A 19,933-nucleotide genomic window follows, 5' to 3' on the forward strand; every position below is an offset into this window, starting at 1 on the left:
TTGCGCCGAGTTGAACAGTTCACTAATATTGAAGATCATCCATTTTTTTATTACCTGAACTTAAGTGATCAGGGTTTTGTAAAAGGCGCCCTGTAATTTTGCAAGGACTTGTTGTTTTGGAACTTTGCAGTGTTATATACATCATGTTGTGTTTTCCCTGCTCTCCCGAGAAGAGGCCACCTCCACATTTGGAAGTTAACACTGGGGGGAGATGCTCCGGTGGCCCATGGGAGGTGGGACCCCCGCCTGTGAAGCCAGACGTATGGACAGCAGCCTGTGAGCGCTGAGAAACTAGGAGATTTGTGAGCTCCTGAGAAAAAACTCAACCTAAAGACAAACCTTCTCTTTAAACCCGCCCATGAGACTGTGCAGAAATAAAGCACTCGGTTCCATCCCCCTTCAAGGAAGAGAAAGCAGGGACGAGTGTCTTCCAATGGAGAACATGAATCTGTGCCCTCGGAGGCCAACGAACACTGGCTGCAGACCCACATCGAGGTCTCCAGGGCAGGCGTGTGTTTTAATGAGAGCCCCATGACAGCATACTGGTTCTGTGGATTTGTTTATTTAACTGCTGTTCAGCGCTACACAGTGACAACTGTACACTCTCTAAATGCAGGTGGGAAGTTAAAAGGCCATCAGTTCTCTAACCGGTTGGCTTTCTCGACAGCTTCCCCTTGAAAGGAGAGCGTGTACCTGGATCTCTACCTGTACAGATTCCCAGCCCAGGTAAGGCCCGGAGGCTGGGCAAGGACTTGGCCCCACATGCCGCCTCCATATGCCCGGGGCGCCCCTACCACCAGAGCCCAGGGGCAGGCTGGGCTCTCGTCACACAACCCTTTCCCTTTTGTGCCCAATCCCTTACAGAAAAAAAATGTGATTTTTTGACAACATGGGTTAATGGTTTTCAATATGTAATAGATCCTGAAGGCTGAAACTATACCCCTGGAGGATGATGTGTTTATTTCCTACAGCAGGGCTTTCCAACCCTTATTTATCTTTAACACAAACTCACACCCAGATGAGTAAGTTGTTTGCCTTTTGTTTTCTCCAAACAAAATAACAGAAATAATATAAAATTGTATTTTAGTACAGAGTAGGCACAAGGATCACCCTCCTAGAAAGTCAAAGACTTGCATCAGGAGCAGGCATTTTATTGAGACTTCTCATCAGTTCCTGCCTGAGGACCCCTCACACGGTCTCCGTGACAGCTGAGGAACCCACACATAAAACGCAGATACGTGACGATGGTGGACAGAGCACACAGTCAGTGGGTCTCAAAATCAAGGTGTTTTTATAATAAAGTTATACCAAAAGCACAGCAACAAATGAAGAACGGTTTATTAGACAAAACGAGAAACCCCCCATCACGTAACACCCCGGCCCAGAGCCAGCGACTGTCGACACTCCAGGTTCACACTGAACCCTGCCAACCGTCCCCAGTCGCGCCAGCGCCGTCCAGCGGAGGGCCCTCCCCCTCCAGAGCGGGTCTTCAGTCTCAGTGGCACCACAGGGAAATCGTACACGGGCACTGACTGGGCGAGGTTTTAAAACACACGTCAGGCTGTTCACAGGCTGAGATGAACACATGGTCTTAAATAGTTCTTAGTACATCATGTTCTTAGGGAAACAACAGGAAAGCAATCTCAACGGTTTAAAAAATTAGCACTATTTGAAGCAGCAGATAAAATGTATTCATTCACCAGCCTGTACCGAGGAACTTGGCGTTGGCAAGATTTGTGGCTTAGGAGAGAAGCCATGAGCAGGACTTCTCTATAAAACCTTCGCGGCGGCACTTGACCACACTCTCGTTTCTTAACAAATCCTCCTGTTCCTCAATGGAAACAGATGTCTATTCATCAAGAAAGAAGAAGAAGGTGAGCGCAGGTTTTACGGGAAGGAGATGAGATTCTTGTTTAAAATACTGGGATGCCAACCCACATGGGTGCCGTCTCCGGAGACCAGTGTCAGCGTCTGCGGGTGTTTGCCAGAGGAGACCAGCTGCAGGGTGAGCCAGGGTCTTCGGTGGTGAGAAGCCCGCGGCAGCCTGTCCATCTGCTCCAGGAAGGCCCGGGTGGCAGGAGGTGAACCACAGGAAGGCACTTACCTAGGTCACCGGGTGAGACAAGAGACCAATCCCGGTGTCATGCCAAGTCTCAGAAAGTCAGCCATCCACTCTCCCAGCCCCTGCAGGCCCCTTCCCCTGGATCCGTCTGTCCATCTGTCCGTCCAACAGACCCGACAGGGCTGCGGGAGCGTCAGGTCCTCCTGCTGGCGGGCGTGCCATTCGCTCTCGACCGCTGCCGGTCGTATTTCACGGAAATGATAAGGAAAAGCAGGAGGGTGGCTCCTTGAATGGCCGCCAGAAGGAAAAAGTAATAGTTCAAATAGCAGCCGTTGATGTTGCCTGGAGAGAAGGAAAGGAAAAAAAAAGAGTTTAGAGAGACAGTTTACAAGATTTTATTTCTTTAACTTGTTTCCTACCAAGGTCAGGGTGACTTTTAAATGTGGTCATAAAAAAAAAGAAAGAAAGAAAAAAGGACCCTATCCCTAACTTGAAGTACACAAGTGCCTTGCTCCCAGAGCCACCGTGAAGCTGGCTGTACGTCAACACCAGCTCCAGCCTGGAGCCCCGTCGCCAGCCTCTCCTGCTCCACAGACAAGGAGCCCAACTCTCCCCGAGTCAGCTCCGGAAGCGGAAGGTCTTGGTATCCTGGGTCCAGAGTCTGTACATTGATCAAGACGGCACAGTGGGCCAGGACACAGCCTGGACATCACGTCTCACAGGACTCCTGCATTCCCGCATTGTCACCCGACATTAGACACGCGCCAGCGTCCCCGTCACGGGCCAGGGCAGGTGGCTGAACACACAGCCGCACGCTATGGGAAGACACAAGTCTGCTTTTTAAATTTCTCCTTAAAAACTTCAGGCTTCAAGTCGATATACAAGCACACCTTACTTTAACCCAAAGAGCTGACATGCTGAATGCCTGAGCACCACACAGGCATCCTATGCCCAAGGTTCCATTTCATGGACCTCAGAGCTCAACCAGCCAGGCTCAAACCCAGTGTCGTGGTCTCTGGGCCCAGTTTCCTCATTTGTAAGATGTGACATGGTGGCCAGCCCCCCACCCCGCCCCCAGCCTGGGACAGAGCTGCCATGAGAAGCACCCAGGGCCTCTTACAGCACCCAGGGCCTCGGACCAGCTCCTCAGCAGAACCCCCGTCAGGACCCCCAGTCTTCACGGAGGTCTGGGGTACCCGGTCTGCACACCAGTTGTCTCTCCATGGAGGACTGAGGTTTCACAGAACCACCCACCACGGCCCCTTGGCGTGGAGACGCAGGGCTGCGGGTGAGGGACCACGCCACCCCAGCTCCCCGCAGACAGCTGTCCCCACAGGCCACAGGTGGCCTACCACTTACACTGCCGGTCACCAGCTGAAAAGGGCCTGGCACACGCTCAAGAGAGGGGCGGGAGATGCGTCCACCAGCCACGGGTCCAGAGGACGCCGCCGGCTCGGAGGGAAAGCGCGGTTCTCTCCGATGGGCTTCATATGCATTTCCCCTTTGTTTACTTAGAACACCAGACTTCCTTCCCTCTGACGGTCTCCGTCAGGCTGGGTTATTCTGGAACTTCCTTTTTCTATCTGAACGTACACTCATTAAAATTAGACATTCAACACTGCTTTTATTAAACAGAATGAACGAATAGATACAATACACGTGTTTGTATAATAATCATTCACATGCTTTTAAAGAATTCTCACTCAGGCTGTAGAAGACAACGATTTCCTATGTTTACTGCTTTGGGAAGAAACCCAGTAATACCTAGAATTTCTACTGACTGTGCTTTTTACTCAACAGATACTTAAAAGCCGTGGTTTGGTCCTTACTGCCTGCGGGGCTTCGCCCTGGACAGAGACCCCCGCTCCTGGAGTCTGGTATGCCCGCGCCCACGTGGCACTGCTGGGTGGTGCCCAAGTGCCAACCCTGAAACATCCTTCTCCCCAAATGACACAGGCGATTAAAACTAGCAAAGGGGAAAGCCGGCAGGCCGCACAGACTGCACACGGTGTTTTCCCTGTCAGGGCGAGTCTCAGCCTGGCTTTAGGAAGGGTGTTCAGAACTGGGTCCACCACCTAAAAGCTATCACAATCAGCCTTTGCTTTCTTGGGCCTCTTATCAGCACTGCATATGAAGGTGGTAAACTCTGGGTGTTCTTTATTTGATAAGACAGACTCCTGGGCCCCAAGGAACAAGCTCACGTGTCACCAAACACATGCACGAAAACATTCCCAGCTGCTCTATTCATGACAGCCTCCAACTGGGGACGCCTGCAACACCCATGCACAGCACAGCAGATAAATGAACTGTGACTTATTCGTACAACAGATCCTCCGCAGAAATAACAAAAGAACCGGTTACTGGGGACGACTCGGAGAACTCAGCGCTGAGTGAGACGACGGCCACAGCAGAGGCCTGGTGGGCAACAGGACTCAGCGGGCTGACATCACAGCAATTCATCCTGCTGGGACCTGGGGGCTTAACTCAGCAAGGACGGGAGGAAGGCTTCTATTCTGCATTTGGGTCAGGATGAAGAGCACACCGAGCCGCACGCTTCAAGACCAGCGCCCCTCACAGCACAGATGTGGTTCCCAATCTAAACACAAGGACAAGCAGGCCGACAGAGGACAGGGAGAGAAGGACAGAGGGAGGGGAGACTCAGACCACAGCCAGGGACCCGACAGGATGTGATCACACGTCGGTAGGGAAGCACTGAGCCAGCGCCCACCGCCACCTGAGCCTGGGCGGAGCAGGGAGGAGCAAGGAGAGTAGAGAAGCTGGCCTGCTGCTCCTCCTCCAGAAGAATCTGGCACGGCTTGGGGGTGGGAGTGGGGTGTCCCCGGGCTGACCCCATCCCCCAATCACCGCCCCCAACAGCCCCTGCCCCTAACCGAGAGGGAGCCCTGCCATGTCCTCCTACGCCACCGTCATCTCACCCAGCACCCGGGGCTCCAGGCAGAAGGGGCGGCCGATCCAGGACACACAACCCGGTGCCTCCCTCTCGTGGAAATAATATCAACACACAGGACCCAGGTCCAGCACCGGTACCTGTGTGCATCAATACTGGAGGTGACCCTCACAGCTGCAAGTATTAAAACCACCTGTCAGAAGGAAAGGATGGATGACAGGCAAACTACAAGTTATTAAATTAGTAGTGGGGGGATTAAATCACTGGAAAGCAACAAGGATGACCAAAGCCAATCAATCCCTTATGATACATTTAAAAATGAAACAAAAACTAAGAAACAGCATCGACATCTGAAGAACTACGGAGGTTTGCTCTCTGTAGCAAGTCTTTGAAGGAGGTCTGTTCCGTGACACTAGGAACCCAGGAGAGTTCTCAGAACCCCTGTGTAACTGGACCTTACCCTCCGGGAGGGGGGCAGCCCCTCCTCACCACAACCAGGCTGGGCCTGCCCGCCCCCCCCAGTCCCGGCGCTCACAGCTGGACCACATCAGCCACGGTGCCCAGGGGGTACTGGGGGCTCCGGTTCCTGTTACATCAGGGCTTCTCGGGCCTGAACGCTCAGCTCAGCACAGGAATTTTAACTGAATCACGGGAGGGCTTTTGGAATTCTGCCATTTCTGGAGAACAGTCTCTAAGCTTTCATCAGGTTCCTAAGGGGATTTACAACCTAAAAGTACCAGGGGACAGCAAATACCACACAACTACGCAAGGAAAAGCAACCAAAAGCAGTGGTGGTTTTTACTGGTGAAACATACAGAAGGAAGACGCCTCCATCTCCAGGTCCACCTACAGGCGACGTCAACCTACAAACAGCAGAGCTCTCGTCTCTCGCCAGTGATTTTGCTCAAGATGCCACCTACTGGCAGTGGCTGTAAAACTCCATTATGATTGATCATGAGTCACATTTGTTTTTAAAAAAGCAACTTAACTATCTTTTTTTTTAATCACAAGAAATTAAAAGTACTGTCAGGGAAAGAAAATACAAAACTAAGATAAATGAAGGGAAATTTGTGATACAGACTTTACCTGCCTCCTAATAAAATACAGTGCTGGACCTGACTGTACCTGAGAAAGAAGGCAGTGTACCCATCACAGATGTGGGAATAAATAGCGGCCACTCAGCTGCTGGCGGTGGGTGTGGCCAAGGCTGACCTGGGCAGGAGAGGTACACCTGTCTCCAGGAGATCATGTGTGACATGAGTAAACGGGGTGGGGTGGGTGGTCTGACGCAACTCGGGGAGCAGGGTGGGGGCTCCTGGCCCAGCCCAGAGACACTGATCGCGTCCAGTCCCAGGTGCCCCACGTGACCTAAGGGCTGGGGCTCTGGATGCTGGTCACTGCTGATGGGGTGGGCAGGGGTGGGGTGGTCCTTACCGAAGTCCGTGTGGCTGCTCATCCACCCGATGGCCTTCAGGGACACCAGCGCCAACAGTCCTGAGCCAACGAAGGACCCGACGCCGGAGAAGAAGAAGAACAAGCCCATGATGGCGCTCTGCATGGACTTGGGGGCAGCTGAGTATGCGAATTCCAGGCCTGGGGGGGCGGGGAATGAAGGGTGTTTTTGGAGAGGACACAGCACTGCCTCAGCACGGCTGCCCTTGGAGACCTGGGACTCTGGGCACGGCCCCTCCCTGCTCTGAGACAGCTCCCGGCTGGCTGCTCATCTCCCACCACAGCCCCTGTAAACCCCAAGAGGTGGTGGTGACCCCCACCCTCACATCGGAGGGCAGCATTTGACTTGCCAGCTCTTGGAATTTCCAGTTCCTCATGGAGAGAAGTTGAAGAAGCCAAATTTCCTACATTCTTAACTGATTTGAGTTTGCAAATGAACTAGTGACACTAAAATGGGGAAATCTACTCAGGAATTCTACCTGAAAGGCAAGGTGTTTGAGAACAGTTTTGGGAGGCCCATCTATAACCCAATTCCTACCATGATAACCAGACATGGAGATGTGCACTGGGCTCTAAAGGAAGGGCCGATCCCTTTGATTTATCCCTTCCCAAGTTCGTGAGCCAATTCCGCGTGAGCACAGGGGGAGGGGAGGAGAGGGGAAAACCAGCGCCTGCAGCCCGGCCAGCTCTGGTTATCACTCATTCTCTCCTTCCCTCACTCCCGGCAGCGAGAAACAGGCCCACACAGAATTCACTGTCCACATGCCACCACGGGATCTCACCAATAGGAAGGAGAGGCCTGTGAGAACATGCTTTATAAATGAGGTTTCTCCCTTACACATCTAAAGGCAGACACTGCGAGTCGGGCAGTGAGGGACCCCGAAGCCTGGCCGCGGCAGGACTGCAGGGCTGGGGAGCCAGTGCCCAGGCCAGGAAGCCGAACCCCTCCACCCCCGAAATGGGTTCTCCTTTCCTGTCTCCTGTGGACGCTCTACAGCAGGTTAATTTCGTTGATGCTTTGGGAATCCTACTTTTACACCAAGAAAGGGGAGCCTCAGCCATAACATCACGCTTTCCTCACCGATTCACGTTCTGAACCACACCTGCCCACCAAGACTGACTGTGCGGTTCTCTCAACACAGCCTAACAAGGGAGGGAACAGCACAGCCTTAATTGTGCGGCCAGCGGACTGGACACAGACGCCCCCGACAGGAGACCTCACCTGCGATGCTGGCGAATATCTCACTGACGCCGATCAGCACGTACTGCGGGACCTGCCACCAGATGGGCAAGTCCGCGGCGTAGTACACGACGTGCCCGATGGTCTGGTTGATGGTCTTCTCCTTCACGAGGTCCAGCCTCTTGCTTTCCAAAATCCCTACAATTCATAAGTAGCTTATGAGCATTTATTCATTAACATTTGTAATTAAACTGAAAAACCAGATCCTTGGGACAAGATGCCTGTCGATGATTCTGAGAAATGCATGAAAGGTTAACACCAGATGACACATATCCCCCCAAACCCCCGAGCTCAGGAACTTCCCTTTCCCTCTTTCAGCTTCCCAAGTAGGTCACTGAAAAACAGAGGTCACGTCCTCTGTTATCTCACGCAGGTGTTCTGTAGTGACTTATAAAACCAGCGTTCAGCGTGCTTAACACAATCCTCAAAGCTCTGGATCGCTCACCTAAACGCCTTTTGCTTCCTTCAAAAAGAGGAGCAAGAGAAAGCTACACTGTCTTGCAATAAAAAGATTAATCACGCTATTTACTTACCAGAAGGTAATAAATCTGGAGATGCTTTTCCCTTCAAGGTAACATATTTACGCTGATTCACTGACTGATTATCATGACTACAATGACTACCACTATTACTACTAAAGCCAGTTTGCCCATGCAGATGGGCTCAACCTTATCAACAAACTACAGTAGTCCCCCTTATCTGTGGGGGATACGTTCCAAGACCCCAGTGGATGCCTGAAACCGAGAACAGTTCTACATCCTATATATATGTATACACATACTATTTTTTCCCTGCCCACACAAACCTGATAAAATTTAACTTATAAATCCGGCACAGTAAGAGGTTAACAACAGTAACTAAGAATAAAACAGAACAATGATAACAACACACTGTAATAAAAGTTATGTGAAGTTGGTGGTCTCCCTAAGTATCTCATTGTATTGTAGGTATTTCCAGACTGTGGTTGATCCTGGGGTCACAGAAACCACGGAAATCACAGCCAGGGACGAGGGGGTGACTGCAAACTGGGCTTCACCTGCCACCAGCGGCCTTCTGCTCTCAGCGGCACCAAGGACTCCCTGGATTATCAGTCATCTGTCAGGTGGGACAGAAGGACATGGGAAAATAAGCAAGATCATGGGAAAATAGCTATTCTACAAAAAAAAAAAAAAAACAGATTGAAATGAAGTTTAAAACAACAACCTGTAGGACCAAGTTTTTAGAGTAAAGATGTTTTTAAAGAATTCTAGTGGCAAATGAAATAATGGACTCTAATAGCTAATGTATTCATAGGAATTATGTGTTTAAAACAGTATGAGGAAGGACAGGAGTCTGGGTAGAGGGATAGTGGAATATATATACATAAGGGGCTTCCGTGGTGATTCAAGTGGTAAAGAATCCTCCTGCCGGCCTTGCAAAGCCAGCCAGCTGTGCCATGTTGGGAGGAAGGCCACGGAAAGCTAGGTCAACAGAAAACTGAGCTAACTATTTATGTTAGATCCAGCTCTTAAAATACAAGTCGCTCAAATTTTCTGAAGGCATACTTTCCTACCTACCCTTCAGCCTTATGTCTGGCACCTGTGTCCTTGATGACTGTTTTTTTTTTGATCCCTTCTGGACTGTTTTAAAAAAAATATAAATAGGAAAACCATCTTGATCTTTTTGTCTGAGGACCTGAAATTTAGCTTCAGAAATATATGACATGAATTACATTTCCCAGTTCCCTGACCTGTATACTGGATTTCCTAACACTAGCCAGTTTAAATTTCTAACAAATTGAGAAGGCTGGTATGATAATCATTATCACCAAAAGCAAGCCTGATTCAGGAGTTTCTGTCTAGCCCATCTGAGGTTTGGAGTGCTGAATGTTAGATCTTTAACATGAAAATTAGGCCTCATACTTTTCAGGCTGCTTTCTGCTCTAAGTAAAAACTTCAGAATTGGCTCACCATAATGAAACATTTAAAAAAAAAAAAGAATCCTCCTGCCGATGCAGGAGGTGTGGGTTCAATCCCTGGTTTCGGAGGATCCCCTGGAGAAGGAAATGGCAACCCACTCCAGTATTCTTGCCCGGGAAACCCCATGAACAAGGAGCCTGACATGACTGAGACACTGAACAACAAATATATATATATATATATATATATATGTTCCTTTTAAGATCTGAGCATGAGAAAGGACCAGGATCTGACGGACAGAGTGAAAGAATCTGCCCCCACACCACATCTCAAATATCCACAGAGAAAACACAGCAAAGACCCAAGAGCAGGTGAGACGTCCTAGCTCATTTCCCCGCAGAAAGCCCGCGTGTCCTCCCTGAGGGCGGTGGAGGCAGACCTCAGCGCTCACGACTGCCCTGTGACAGAGAACAGGAGCAGACCATGTGTGCGGAGCGCCTGCTGCTCTGCCAAGGGGAACAGGAGGCTCAGCCCAGCAGTTACCTCAGGAAACCGGTGGTGGCATTAAGGGCCGTGCCCCAAAACAGCAGCTCTGCCCCCTGGCAGGGCAGCGGGCAGCACCAATGGGCCCGCAGCGTTATCCTGGCAGGAGCACCTTCAAACCAAGGCTAGAGCACTGCGGGCTTCCACTGGGTCAGCTGAGCCGGCCCTGGGCCGCTGCCCTCAGACTGGGCGATCACCACACTGCACTGGCTACCCACCCTCTAGCTTGGAAGGGTTAGATTCAAGTATAGAGCGAGGGAAGAACTCACTCGCCTGGTTTAGGGGAATAAATGCTGAAGCTGGATAAGACTCTCGCCCGTCACGGGAAAGACAAGGGGGAGTGAAGACCACACTGGGTGTGCCTGCGTGTTTACGGCGGGGAGTTACTGGTGGGGACAACACACGGATTTAGAGAAAAGATGCTGCTGACTTCTGGCAAGCTGGCAGACAACAGGAGTAAGCTGTAGGACAGATGTCATCCGTTAGAAAAACACAGCCTCCTGTGGAGGCTGAGGGTGGAGAGGTAACAGCAACCAAGAGGCCCGTAAACAAACAAGGACCACGCCCTAAGAGACAAGAGCACGAGAGGTCACAGAGCGCCTCTCCGGTGGGGCCGGGAGGACGGAAGGTGTGGCGCGCGGCTGACACTACGGAGACGGGGAGGAGCAGGGGCCCGAGAGAGGCCGACGGAACCACAGCGGTCCTCGGACAGCCGCGGTCCTGCGGGGTCTGGGCAGGCCGGCCCCGGAGAGGCCGCAGGGCTCGTGACGGAAGAGACAAGAAGCGCGGGAACAAGCCAGCATAAAGACAGAAGCTGGGAGAGCCAAGGCAGAAAGAAGAGGGGCAAACTCTTCATTAACCACACAAACTCACATCAGGTCAAACACAAGAGAAAACCCAACACTGTGGGTGAGGAGGGAATGGAGTGCGGCAGCAGCAACGGTCGGGTAAGAGGAGGGGCAGGCAGTCACCGGGAGGAAGACGTGACGACGGCAACACAGGGCAGGAAGGGGGCATCCAGGAGACACGCCGAGGGGCAGGAGAGGCCCCGGTGCCCACCCGGCCCCGCGCCTGCTGCTCCCCGACGCCAGCTCATCCACACTCACCGCGAGCCGCAGAGAAACAACGTGGAGCAAGAGCACCGACCGGGGGAGCTGGCCGGGCTCTCGCTGGGCCTGAGAGCTCCCGGGTGCGGCCTCCCCACTCAGCGCCACTCCCCCACGAACCTTTATGGGTAAAGTACCATCACAGGCTACAAGTGCAGCGAGAACCTGAGGCACACCAGCCCTGCTGGTCATCAGGGCAAGCGGACGGAAAGGATACGGCTTTGCTTTGGCTTCCCAGGTAGCGCTAGTAGTAAATAATCCGCTTGCCAATGCAGGAGACGCAAGAGACGTAGGTTCAATCCCTGGGTCAGGAATATCCCCTGGAGGAGGAAATGGCATCCCACTCCAGTATTCTTGCCTGAAGAATCCCATGGACAGAGGAGCCTGGCTATAGTCCACAGGATCACAAAGAGTCAGACACGACTGAAATGACTTAGCACGTAGCATGTGCTAGAAGTGCAGTGAGAATCTGAGGCACATGAGCCCTGCTGGTCCTCGTCAGAGCAAGCAGACGGAAAGATATGGCTTTGTTTGGTGACGGGTTGCTAACTGGAGGAGACCCAGGGCAGACCCAAGTCCTGTACTTTAGGGACACTATCATCTGTGCCCCCTCGGGGCTGAGTTCTAACAGACTCATGCTGCCTAACAGAGAACAGTGCCGCTCTAAGGACACTGTCCCCTGGACCAGACAGTGCCTCCCATTCACCAGACACTGCACAGACCATCGCATCCCTGGACACACGTCATCCCCGTGACCCCAGGCCCTGGGCAGCACTGGACTCCAGGACTCCTGCTACACGGGATCCAAAACTAATGCAGCTGACAGCACTACAGCCATCGGCCATCCCATGCAGCACCCACAAACATTTTTAGAAAGTAATACTGGCCAAAAAGGAAGCCCTGAAATGCATGATACAGGAATTATAAAGCCATGATCTCTCTCAACTCAACTAAAGCTTTCTTGGTAGCAAATGGACAAACAACAGCATCAACTATTATGAACTGAAATAAGTTCTCTAAAAGTACTCTTGGATCAAAAAGAAAATTAAAACCACAGTTTCAATATTCTCCTGGGGAAAAAAAAAGAAACCATTACAACAAACCAAAGTGCAACAGACCTTGATAGAAAGGCAGTAACAGGCCAATTAAAAGAAGAACATGGTCTTTACTGTTAAGCGGGAACAAATAAATGAAAGTGAAGAATTTAACTCAAGCAATGAGAAAAAGAAATCAACAAAACACACTGAAAAAGGTAATAAAAGTTAATATCTTAATTATTCACCAAGAAAACATAAAAACAATCAAATGATAAATTCAAGAGACACATCTAAGGAAAAATCGTAAAATACAGTTTTGGCCAATCTAATAAAAAAGACCACATAAAAAAGTGAAACTAGAAAAGAGGAAGGAAATGCAACAGATTTATTCAAATGACCATTTTTATCTCCTTTCAATTTCTCTAACTCAATAAATTATATTTTAGGGACACTAAAAGATAAAAAGCTTAAGTGATTCAACAAAAAACAAGATCTGTACAAAACTGAGGAAAAGGTGGGAAAATGATCATATTTCCTTTCAGAGAAGTGATGCACCCTTGTAATTTTCTAGGTAAAGACTTGGAAGTTCCTGAGAGCAGAAGGAAATTTCTCATCCTGTTAAACACACCCTACCTCCAAAAACAGGGCATTTACCAACCCTTTAGTGAAGCTGTGCGACCCGGACACCAAACCAGACAGAAATGGTTAGACAGGGATGCACAGTCACCCAGCAAAACAGCAGCAGACTCCAATCAGACCATCAGGGTCAGCCTTTTTAACAAACAGGGTTTATTTATTTCAACAGTTAAACACCAGAGGTTAAAATAAATAAAAATATGAGCTGCCAAAGGTTGGGGGAGGTGGGGAGGGCATGTCATCCTCCTGAAAACCAACATAAGATATTTGAGAAAAACTCAACATTCATTTCTGCCAAAAATACTCAGTAAGCTTGAAATAAAGTTTAGATATTTAACATCATCATAAACACCTATTTCAAGGTGTTTCACGCTCAAGGAGGTGAGCAGTGAACTTTGAACAGTGAGCAGTGAACTTTGAACAGTGAGCAGCTGAAGGCACTCCCATCAAAGTCTGGGATAAATGGAGGGAGACTAGGACTTCTTTGGGGGATTCGAGAAGGAAAGTAATTTCACTGGGCATGGCAACCCACTCCAGGATTCTTGCCTGGAGAATCCCATGGACAGAGGAGCCTGGCTACAGTCCACGGGGTTGCAGAGTCAGACACGACGGAAGTGACTTAGCACACATAGACACATGACGGTAACAGTGAGAACTAGAATCCTGAATACCCAACAACAAAGGACTGCAGGTGAGTGTTTGACATGGAAGGGTACTTTAGTTTTGTCTTTTTTTAATAGCAGGTGACAAAGGAAGTACACACACAGACATCACATCATATATAATTTTTCCCATGCACTTGCAGGCTGATAGCAGAAGACATCCTTGGGTGGAATTATGAGTGCTTAAATCTGTGTGTGTGAGAGACACACAGAGGGAGGGAGGAAGGAGGAGAGAAATGGGGGGAGATGTTCATCTGTGTTTGGTGGATTTTTTTTTTTAACCTGCCTACAGTTAACAAGTGTTTCTTTATACCTGTAAGGGTTTCTTAGGTTTAGTTTTTAAATCAGGCTCAAATCATTGTACAACAGCCTTTCATTTCTGCAGAAACACAAAAAGTGTATGTGTATGTACACACAGATACACAAAGTGTGACACACACCCTCACAGCAGTGAGCATCTCTGGGGAAGTTACAGCTGATCTTTATTTTCTTCTTTATGTTTCCAAGGTTCCCTTTTCTCCAGTGAGCATCTATTATGTTAGTAAGTTAAGAACACATACAATTTTGAAGGGGAAAGGAAACCTAACAAACTAGCACTCTTCTTTTTTCCTCAAGCAGAATGGGAGAAAACCCGCTGGCTGTGCCTGATTCTCACCTGAGAAACTTTAAAGACAGAACTGTTTCCAGCAGGGATGGTACTGAACAGAAGATTCTGATTTATTATGGATGAACATAGAAAGTTAAAAGGCAAAATCATCTCTTTTCTATTAAAATGTTGGTCTGCTCTCATGACTCCTGGTTTCCATTCAAAGCTCATTAATGTCCCAGTTAAATAATATTCACTAGAGCTGGAAATGAAATGGCATGAAACACCAGTCACTGCTTATATTAAATTTAATAAACTGTGCCTAAGTCATGTTATGAGACATGTAAACTCTGTGAATCAGTGATGGTTAAGTTCCTTCCTAATATCTGGTCACTCAGCAAAGAAAGCCTCTTTAGGCCATCGGCACTGGAGGTGGTTTCTGTCTAAGCACGTGATTTGGATGCTGACACTCAGCGCGGCCGTGGTCACAGAGGGGCCTGCGGCCACCTGATGGCAGCCCGACCCTGCTGAGCAGGAAGCGAGCTGCTGGCACTGCTTGTGCTTTTAGAAGGCGGCACTGGGACCCCTCGTGGGCCCGTGGGTGAGACTTTGCACTCCCAATACAGCGGGCCCAGGTTTGACCCCTGGCTGGGGAACTAGATCCCACATGCCACAACTAAAGATCAGAAAGACAGAGAGAAAGAAGGAAAAAAAGGAAGAAAGAAATGGCAGCGCTGCCCGCCCAACTGGACCCGCTCAACAGGCTCCCATCTGCCGTCATTTCCTACATAAACAGGCACAGAAACCACCGGGAGGGATGACCCCAGGGCTCTCAGGGCACCCGAAGAAGCTACTCAGCCATAAATGAAACTGAAAGAGAAGATGGTGTGTTAAAGGAACCAAACCCAGAGTCTGCTAGAAGATGCCTGGGAAACTAGCAATCTCTCCTTTCCCACAGGCAGCTGACAAGGATACCTTCCCATGGGGTGCGACTGGCTGGCTGGGGTAGAGAGCGGGGCTCTCCCATCCAGGATGAGAAGAGGTGCTGAGGCTGAAGCTGGGCTCACGTCAACTGCCCAGGACACCCGCGCCCCGCCCCGCCAGCACGACCGCTCTGCTCCAAGGCGCCCTGCCCACCACCGATTCCGCATCAGGAAATCTGCCACCAGAGCCCTGCTGTGACCCAGCTCCTGCTCGCTCAGGCCTACGTGCCCACCTGCACAGAACTGGAAGGGAAATGGATCACGTGGCTAGCACATGGCAGGAACTTCATCCAGAGACGACCTCCCTTTAATCACCTATCTCATTAAGAAAGAAACGTAATTGTCCTCCACGATGTCCCAGTGTCTAGAATATAGATTTCTTAGGCCTAGAGACTCATTTCCGTAAATCTGTTAAGTACTGTATCAATATGTTCACCTGGGTGACAGCGGATGGAGGCTGCAGTGAAGCCTTGTCAGAGAATATTAAATTCCACCTCAGCAGTGCTTAACATTAAATTCCTCATAATGGAGATGATATATAGGTGATTCAGGAATATCAGCTTTTCTTGTCTTGTTATATAACCAAGCTATTTTACGGTTCAATAATTTTCAAATATTAATGAAGGAAGAGTGCCAAAGCAAGGTGAGAAAGTCAGAAACGCCTCAGCCTTATCGGCACAAGATAGTTCAGCTTATACTTCAGAATCTAAGAATTATGAACTCAGAACGGAGCCCCCAATAGATGTTAGAATACCTGGGCGTTAGTTCTTAACCGCCTTCATTTTTTCCTGGGGGATGGAGCCTGGTTCTAAAGCTGTATTTGATTTTTAAAAAATAACAAAACTTTCTCTCCAGAAAAACACACATGAAATTTTACACAGAAGCGCAAAGGGCTCAGGGCATTTGACACTGATTAATGGACCTGACATTAAGACTCACAGTCTGAGGATTATTTAACACCTTTAATTTATAAAATTTCCTCTATCTAGCAATTACGAGTGGTCTAAAATCTAAGTCAGTAGGAGACAATACGTCTCCCTTGATTCAACCCAAAAGTCATCTCCCAGAGCATTTCACTGGTTACAATTCTTCAGGGAAAAAAAATAAGGACTCGCTGGTGGTCAGGTGGCTAAGACTCCACGTTCCCAATACAGGAGGCCCAGGTTTGATCCCTCGTCAGGGAACTAGAATCCCATCCTGGAACTAAGAGTTCACACACCACAACCAAAAAGCTCCCACAGCCAAATAAAGAAAATAAATATTCTAAAAAACCTAAAAGAGCAAATCCTTAGAGAAAGCATCTTAAACTTCATATAACAAAAAATGAACACCACTCCAGTTTAATAAAATAATCCTTATATGCTCTTTGAAGTACACACGCTTCTTGAAGAACCCGAGTGACTACCATATTCCGAATCACCCACAACGGGAAGCAGGAGGGAGCAGAAACGGAGCCGGCTTCTCACCTGCGGCGAAGGCTGAGCACATCACGAAGAACATCCCCACGGCGATCCTTTTCAAGGATGATGGGAGCAGGCCGTTTCGTTTCAAGATGGGATCGACTAGTTTATCTTTCAGGGGAATTAACAGGAGGATGAGCACAGCATCGAACATGGTCAGCCAGGCTGCCGGAAACTAGAATTTGGAGATGCAGAAGACACGGGCTTATTTTTCTACAGTGCCAGCAGTTGCTTGCTTGACAACTAACGTCTAAATGGGAAAAGCTTACTTCAAAAATAGTTCATTTGTACAAGTATGACCTCCCAGGAAAATAGTCTGTCTCAAGACACTGGATCTGAGGAAAGGCTTTCATTTCTAAAGGGATGTGATTTGGGTTTTCTGTGCTTTCTGGGGGGAAGAAGAATCAGGTCAAATATTCATGCTTAATTGACAGTAGCAACTTAGTATGGCCTTGCCAGATGGCTCAGTGGTAAACAATCTGCCTGCCAAGCAGGAAACACGGGTTCAATCCCTGGATCGAGATGATCCCCTGGAGAAGGAAATTGCAACCCACTCCTGTATTCTTGCCTGGAAAGAGCCTGGCAAGCAACAGTCCCTGGGGTTGCAAGAGTTGGGACATGATTTAGTGAATAAATAACCACCACAAAGTCAATTTAATCTAGTAAAGGACATAACCAATGGAAAGACAGTTACAGAAGTGAGTAAAAATTTCATTTCAATAGGAACATGTTTAGTTCAAGCAACCTAAGTCGTTTACAAAGTATTTGTGATTGGCAGGAGAAATTCATTTGTCACGTAAACCCCCAATGACAATTTTCACATCATTTCAATTGTTCTCACCGTATGAGGATTGGTTGTAATACTGGAAATTTCTGGAATCTTCAAATGAAGACTCTGTAAAACATACGTCGTCTGCATCTGGGTGTAAAAAGCAGTGTCATTACATGTGGACAGCTGTCACAGGCCTGCAGTGAGCCACCCCTCCCCCAGACTACTCTGTGATGAGACTCGCAGAGGTCAGGTTGGAAAACAGGCAGGTCAATCTCTTGGTCACCATAAAAGTCGTCTGGAGATGAACTTTGGAAAAGAAGTAATGACTACCCCAGTGAGAAATCAAATTAAAAGGTGGAGCCTGGAAAAACAGAGGTATGCCCATTCTTAGCTTCATTTTTAAAAAGATTTTCAAAACATTTAAGTCCACAAAAATGAGTCTGTAACTAACAGCAAGATTCCAAGATCCTGGAGACTTATGGCAAAGAAAGCAGGGAACCCAGGCACTTGAGTGCTGGGGCAGAGTTCACGGTGGGGGGAAGAGAGGAAATGAGACCTGAATATAAAACTCACTTGAAAATACACTGTCCAGTAAGGTATCAAAGCCAAGAAAACGGGGACAATCTTGACAAGGGCTTTCACATCTTCCACTTTATCTTCTGGGAATGGCCCTCCTCGAGACATCTTACATGAATCAAACAGACTGTGTTTAGAAGATTGCTGAAAGACTCCAATGCCTTCACTTTGGGAAATAAAATGAAGGAATTAGTTTTCTTCCACTCCCAGAAATCAGTTATTTGGTAACAAATTAGGTTTGGGGATAGGAAATGAGCTTGCTGCACTCAATCTGCTCAAACCCCTTCTGCTACCTACTAACTGTCCCCCACCCAATATGGCCACCCAGATTACTCCTCAACATGGGGAGACGTCCAGAAACGGCAGATGGTAGCACTTCCCAGCCAGAGGCAACGCTGGCCGCCGTCACGGTGTGATCACCCAGCGCTGTCTGGAAGGTGGCCGACCTCATCCCCAGCTTTGTCACACTGGCCACTGGTCCTGCGCTGTGGAGGGAGCCGGCAGCTTCATCTGAAGCTGGTGACACCTACATCAGTTACATCACTGGGTGAGCATTTGAAAAGACGGCTGCCCTGGACTGTTTGGGTCTTAAATTAGATTATCTATCAAATGTCAAGAGTCGATGACCAACACTAAACTCTTACAAAACCGAGCTGGTTTACTGTACTGCAGTCACACTGGTGTGACTGAGGGGGGGCCCTGTTACGGCAAAGTAGACATCAGCTCTTCACTTTAAGGACGAGCCGAGATGGGGCAGGGGTGATGCTCCTGGTGATAACCTGACGGCGTCACCTGGGGGAAGATGACAGCGAGTGCCCACTGCTGGGCCCTGACCGCCACCCTATCAGGCACCAGGACACTCATGCTGCACCCCATCCCCCCGCCGCGAGGAGGAGGAAGTCAGGGCACAGAGGGTACGAAATGTGCCCAGGGCAGCACACCCAGAGCACGGGCCGGGATCTGACCCCAGGCGGTCCTGGCTGTAGGACCTGAGGTCCCCATCACTGTAGGGCCACCTGTCCTTCTGCTCCCGCCCTCAGGCCTCCCCTCCATGCTCGGGCCCGCTGGTCACAGTCCAGAGCTCTCAGCTGGCTCTGGTACCAGGAGGCCTTCCGGTCCTGGCTCTGGGGCTGGCAGCCCTGCCCACTCGCTCACCCTGGCCTGCCTTACACTACACTATTTATAACATGCACAGGTCCCAGGTCTCAGGGGTAACTCCAAGACCTTTCCCAACCCAAAACACTCTTAATGGAGAAACATGCTCTAAGGCCCTTTGTGATAAAATAGGGGGGAAAAAAAGTTTTAATTGCACACCCTTCTCTAAAACCAGAAATAAATTACCATTAAGAATGCTTGCCATTCTGGGACCTGGACATAAATGGTAGCTGTCAGCTTTCTAGTTCATAAACTCCTGTCCCATTTGACTGAGTCACTAACTACTGTGAATAATTTTTGTCTTTTCACATTGACATTTTAAATCTGAACTTTCTGAGCAGGGAAAAACTGAAAACTATAAAATTTAAACCAAGTTGTGGACAGAAAAAGTAAATTCAACAGATATTTATTGAGCACATACCATATGCCTCATTCTGTTTCTAACTGGGTGCTGAGTATACATGCATATATTAAAAAAAGATAAATCTCCTGTCCTTATGGAGCTGAGTCCGGTGGGGAAAAATACTCAGAAAAACACACTTAATGTGAAAACACTAAATTCCAAGCATATTATCATTCATACTTTTACTTGAAAAAATTCATAGCTTCTCCTTTTTTTTGGCCAAAGACGTAAAGTCCCTATAAACCTAACATAGACTCTATCAGTGATTACTACTTCATACCGCCGACGCTTCTCTAAATACATTCAAATGTCAAAGAGCAAATTCACTTCACACACAGAGTCATGCACACAGGTTGCTGGCTATAATGCTTACGTTTTCATATCATTAAAGTATTTTAAAAACTATTTTAAGTCACTACACATCTAAAACTTTGCCCAGGTCACACACATTGTT

General features: G+C 48.8%; 1 protein-coding gene across 1 annotated transcript in view; it reads right to left on the reverse strand.

Annotated features, from left to right (window-relative positions):
* Positions 1–1,320: 1,320 nt before the first annotated feature.
* Positions 1,321–19,933, reverse strand: part of SLC15A4 (solute carrier family 15 member 4) — a 30,338-nt gene continuing 11,725 nt past the window's right edge. The window contains exons 3-8 of the mRNA XM_061142114.1: positions 17,919–18,087; positions 17,415–17,492; positions 16,580–16,748; positions 7,645–7,800; positions 6,405–6,563; positions 1,321–2,404 (exon numbers count right to left, since the gene is read on the reverse strand). Of these exons, the coding sequence (XP_060998097.1) occupies positions 2,256–2,404; positions 6,405–6,563; positions 7,645–7,800; positions 16,580–16,748; positions 17,415–17,492; positions 17,919–18,087 (880 nt within the window). The 3' untranslated portion in view covers positions 1,321–2,255. The remainder of the gene's footprint in view (positions 2,405–6,404; positions 6,564–7,644; positions 7,801–16,579; positions 16,749–17,414; positions 17,493–17,918; positions 18,088–19,933) is intronic.

This window comes from Dama dama, chromosome 5 (genome assembly GCF_033118175.1).
Source record: "Dama dama isolate Ldn47 chromosome 5, ASM3311817v1, whole genome shotgun sequence".
NCBI classification, from domain to species: domain Eukaryota; kingdom Metazoa; phylum Chordata; class Mammalia; order Artiodactyla; family Cervidae; genus Dama; species Dama dama.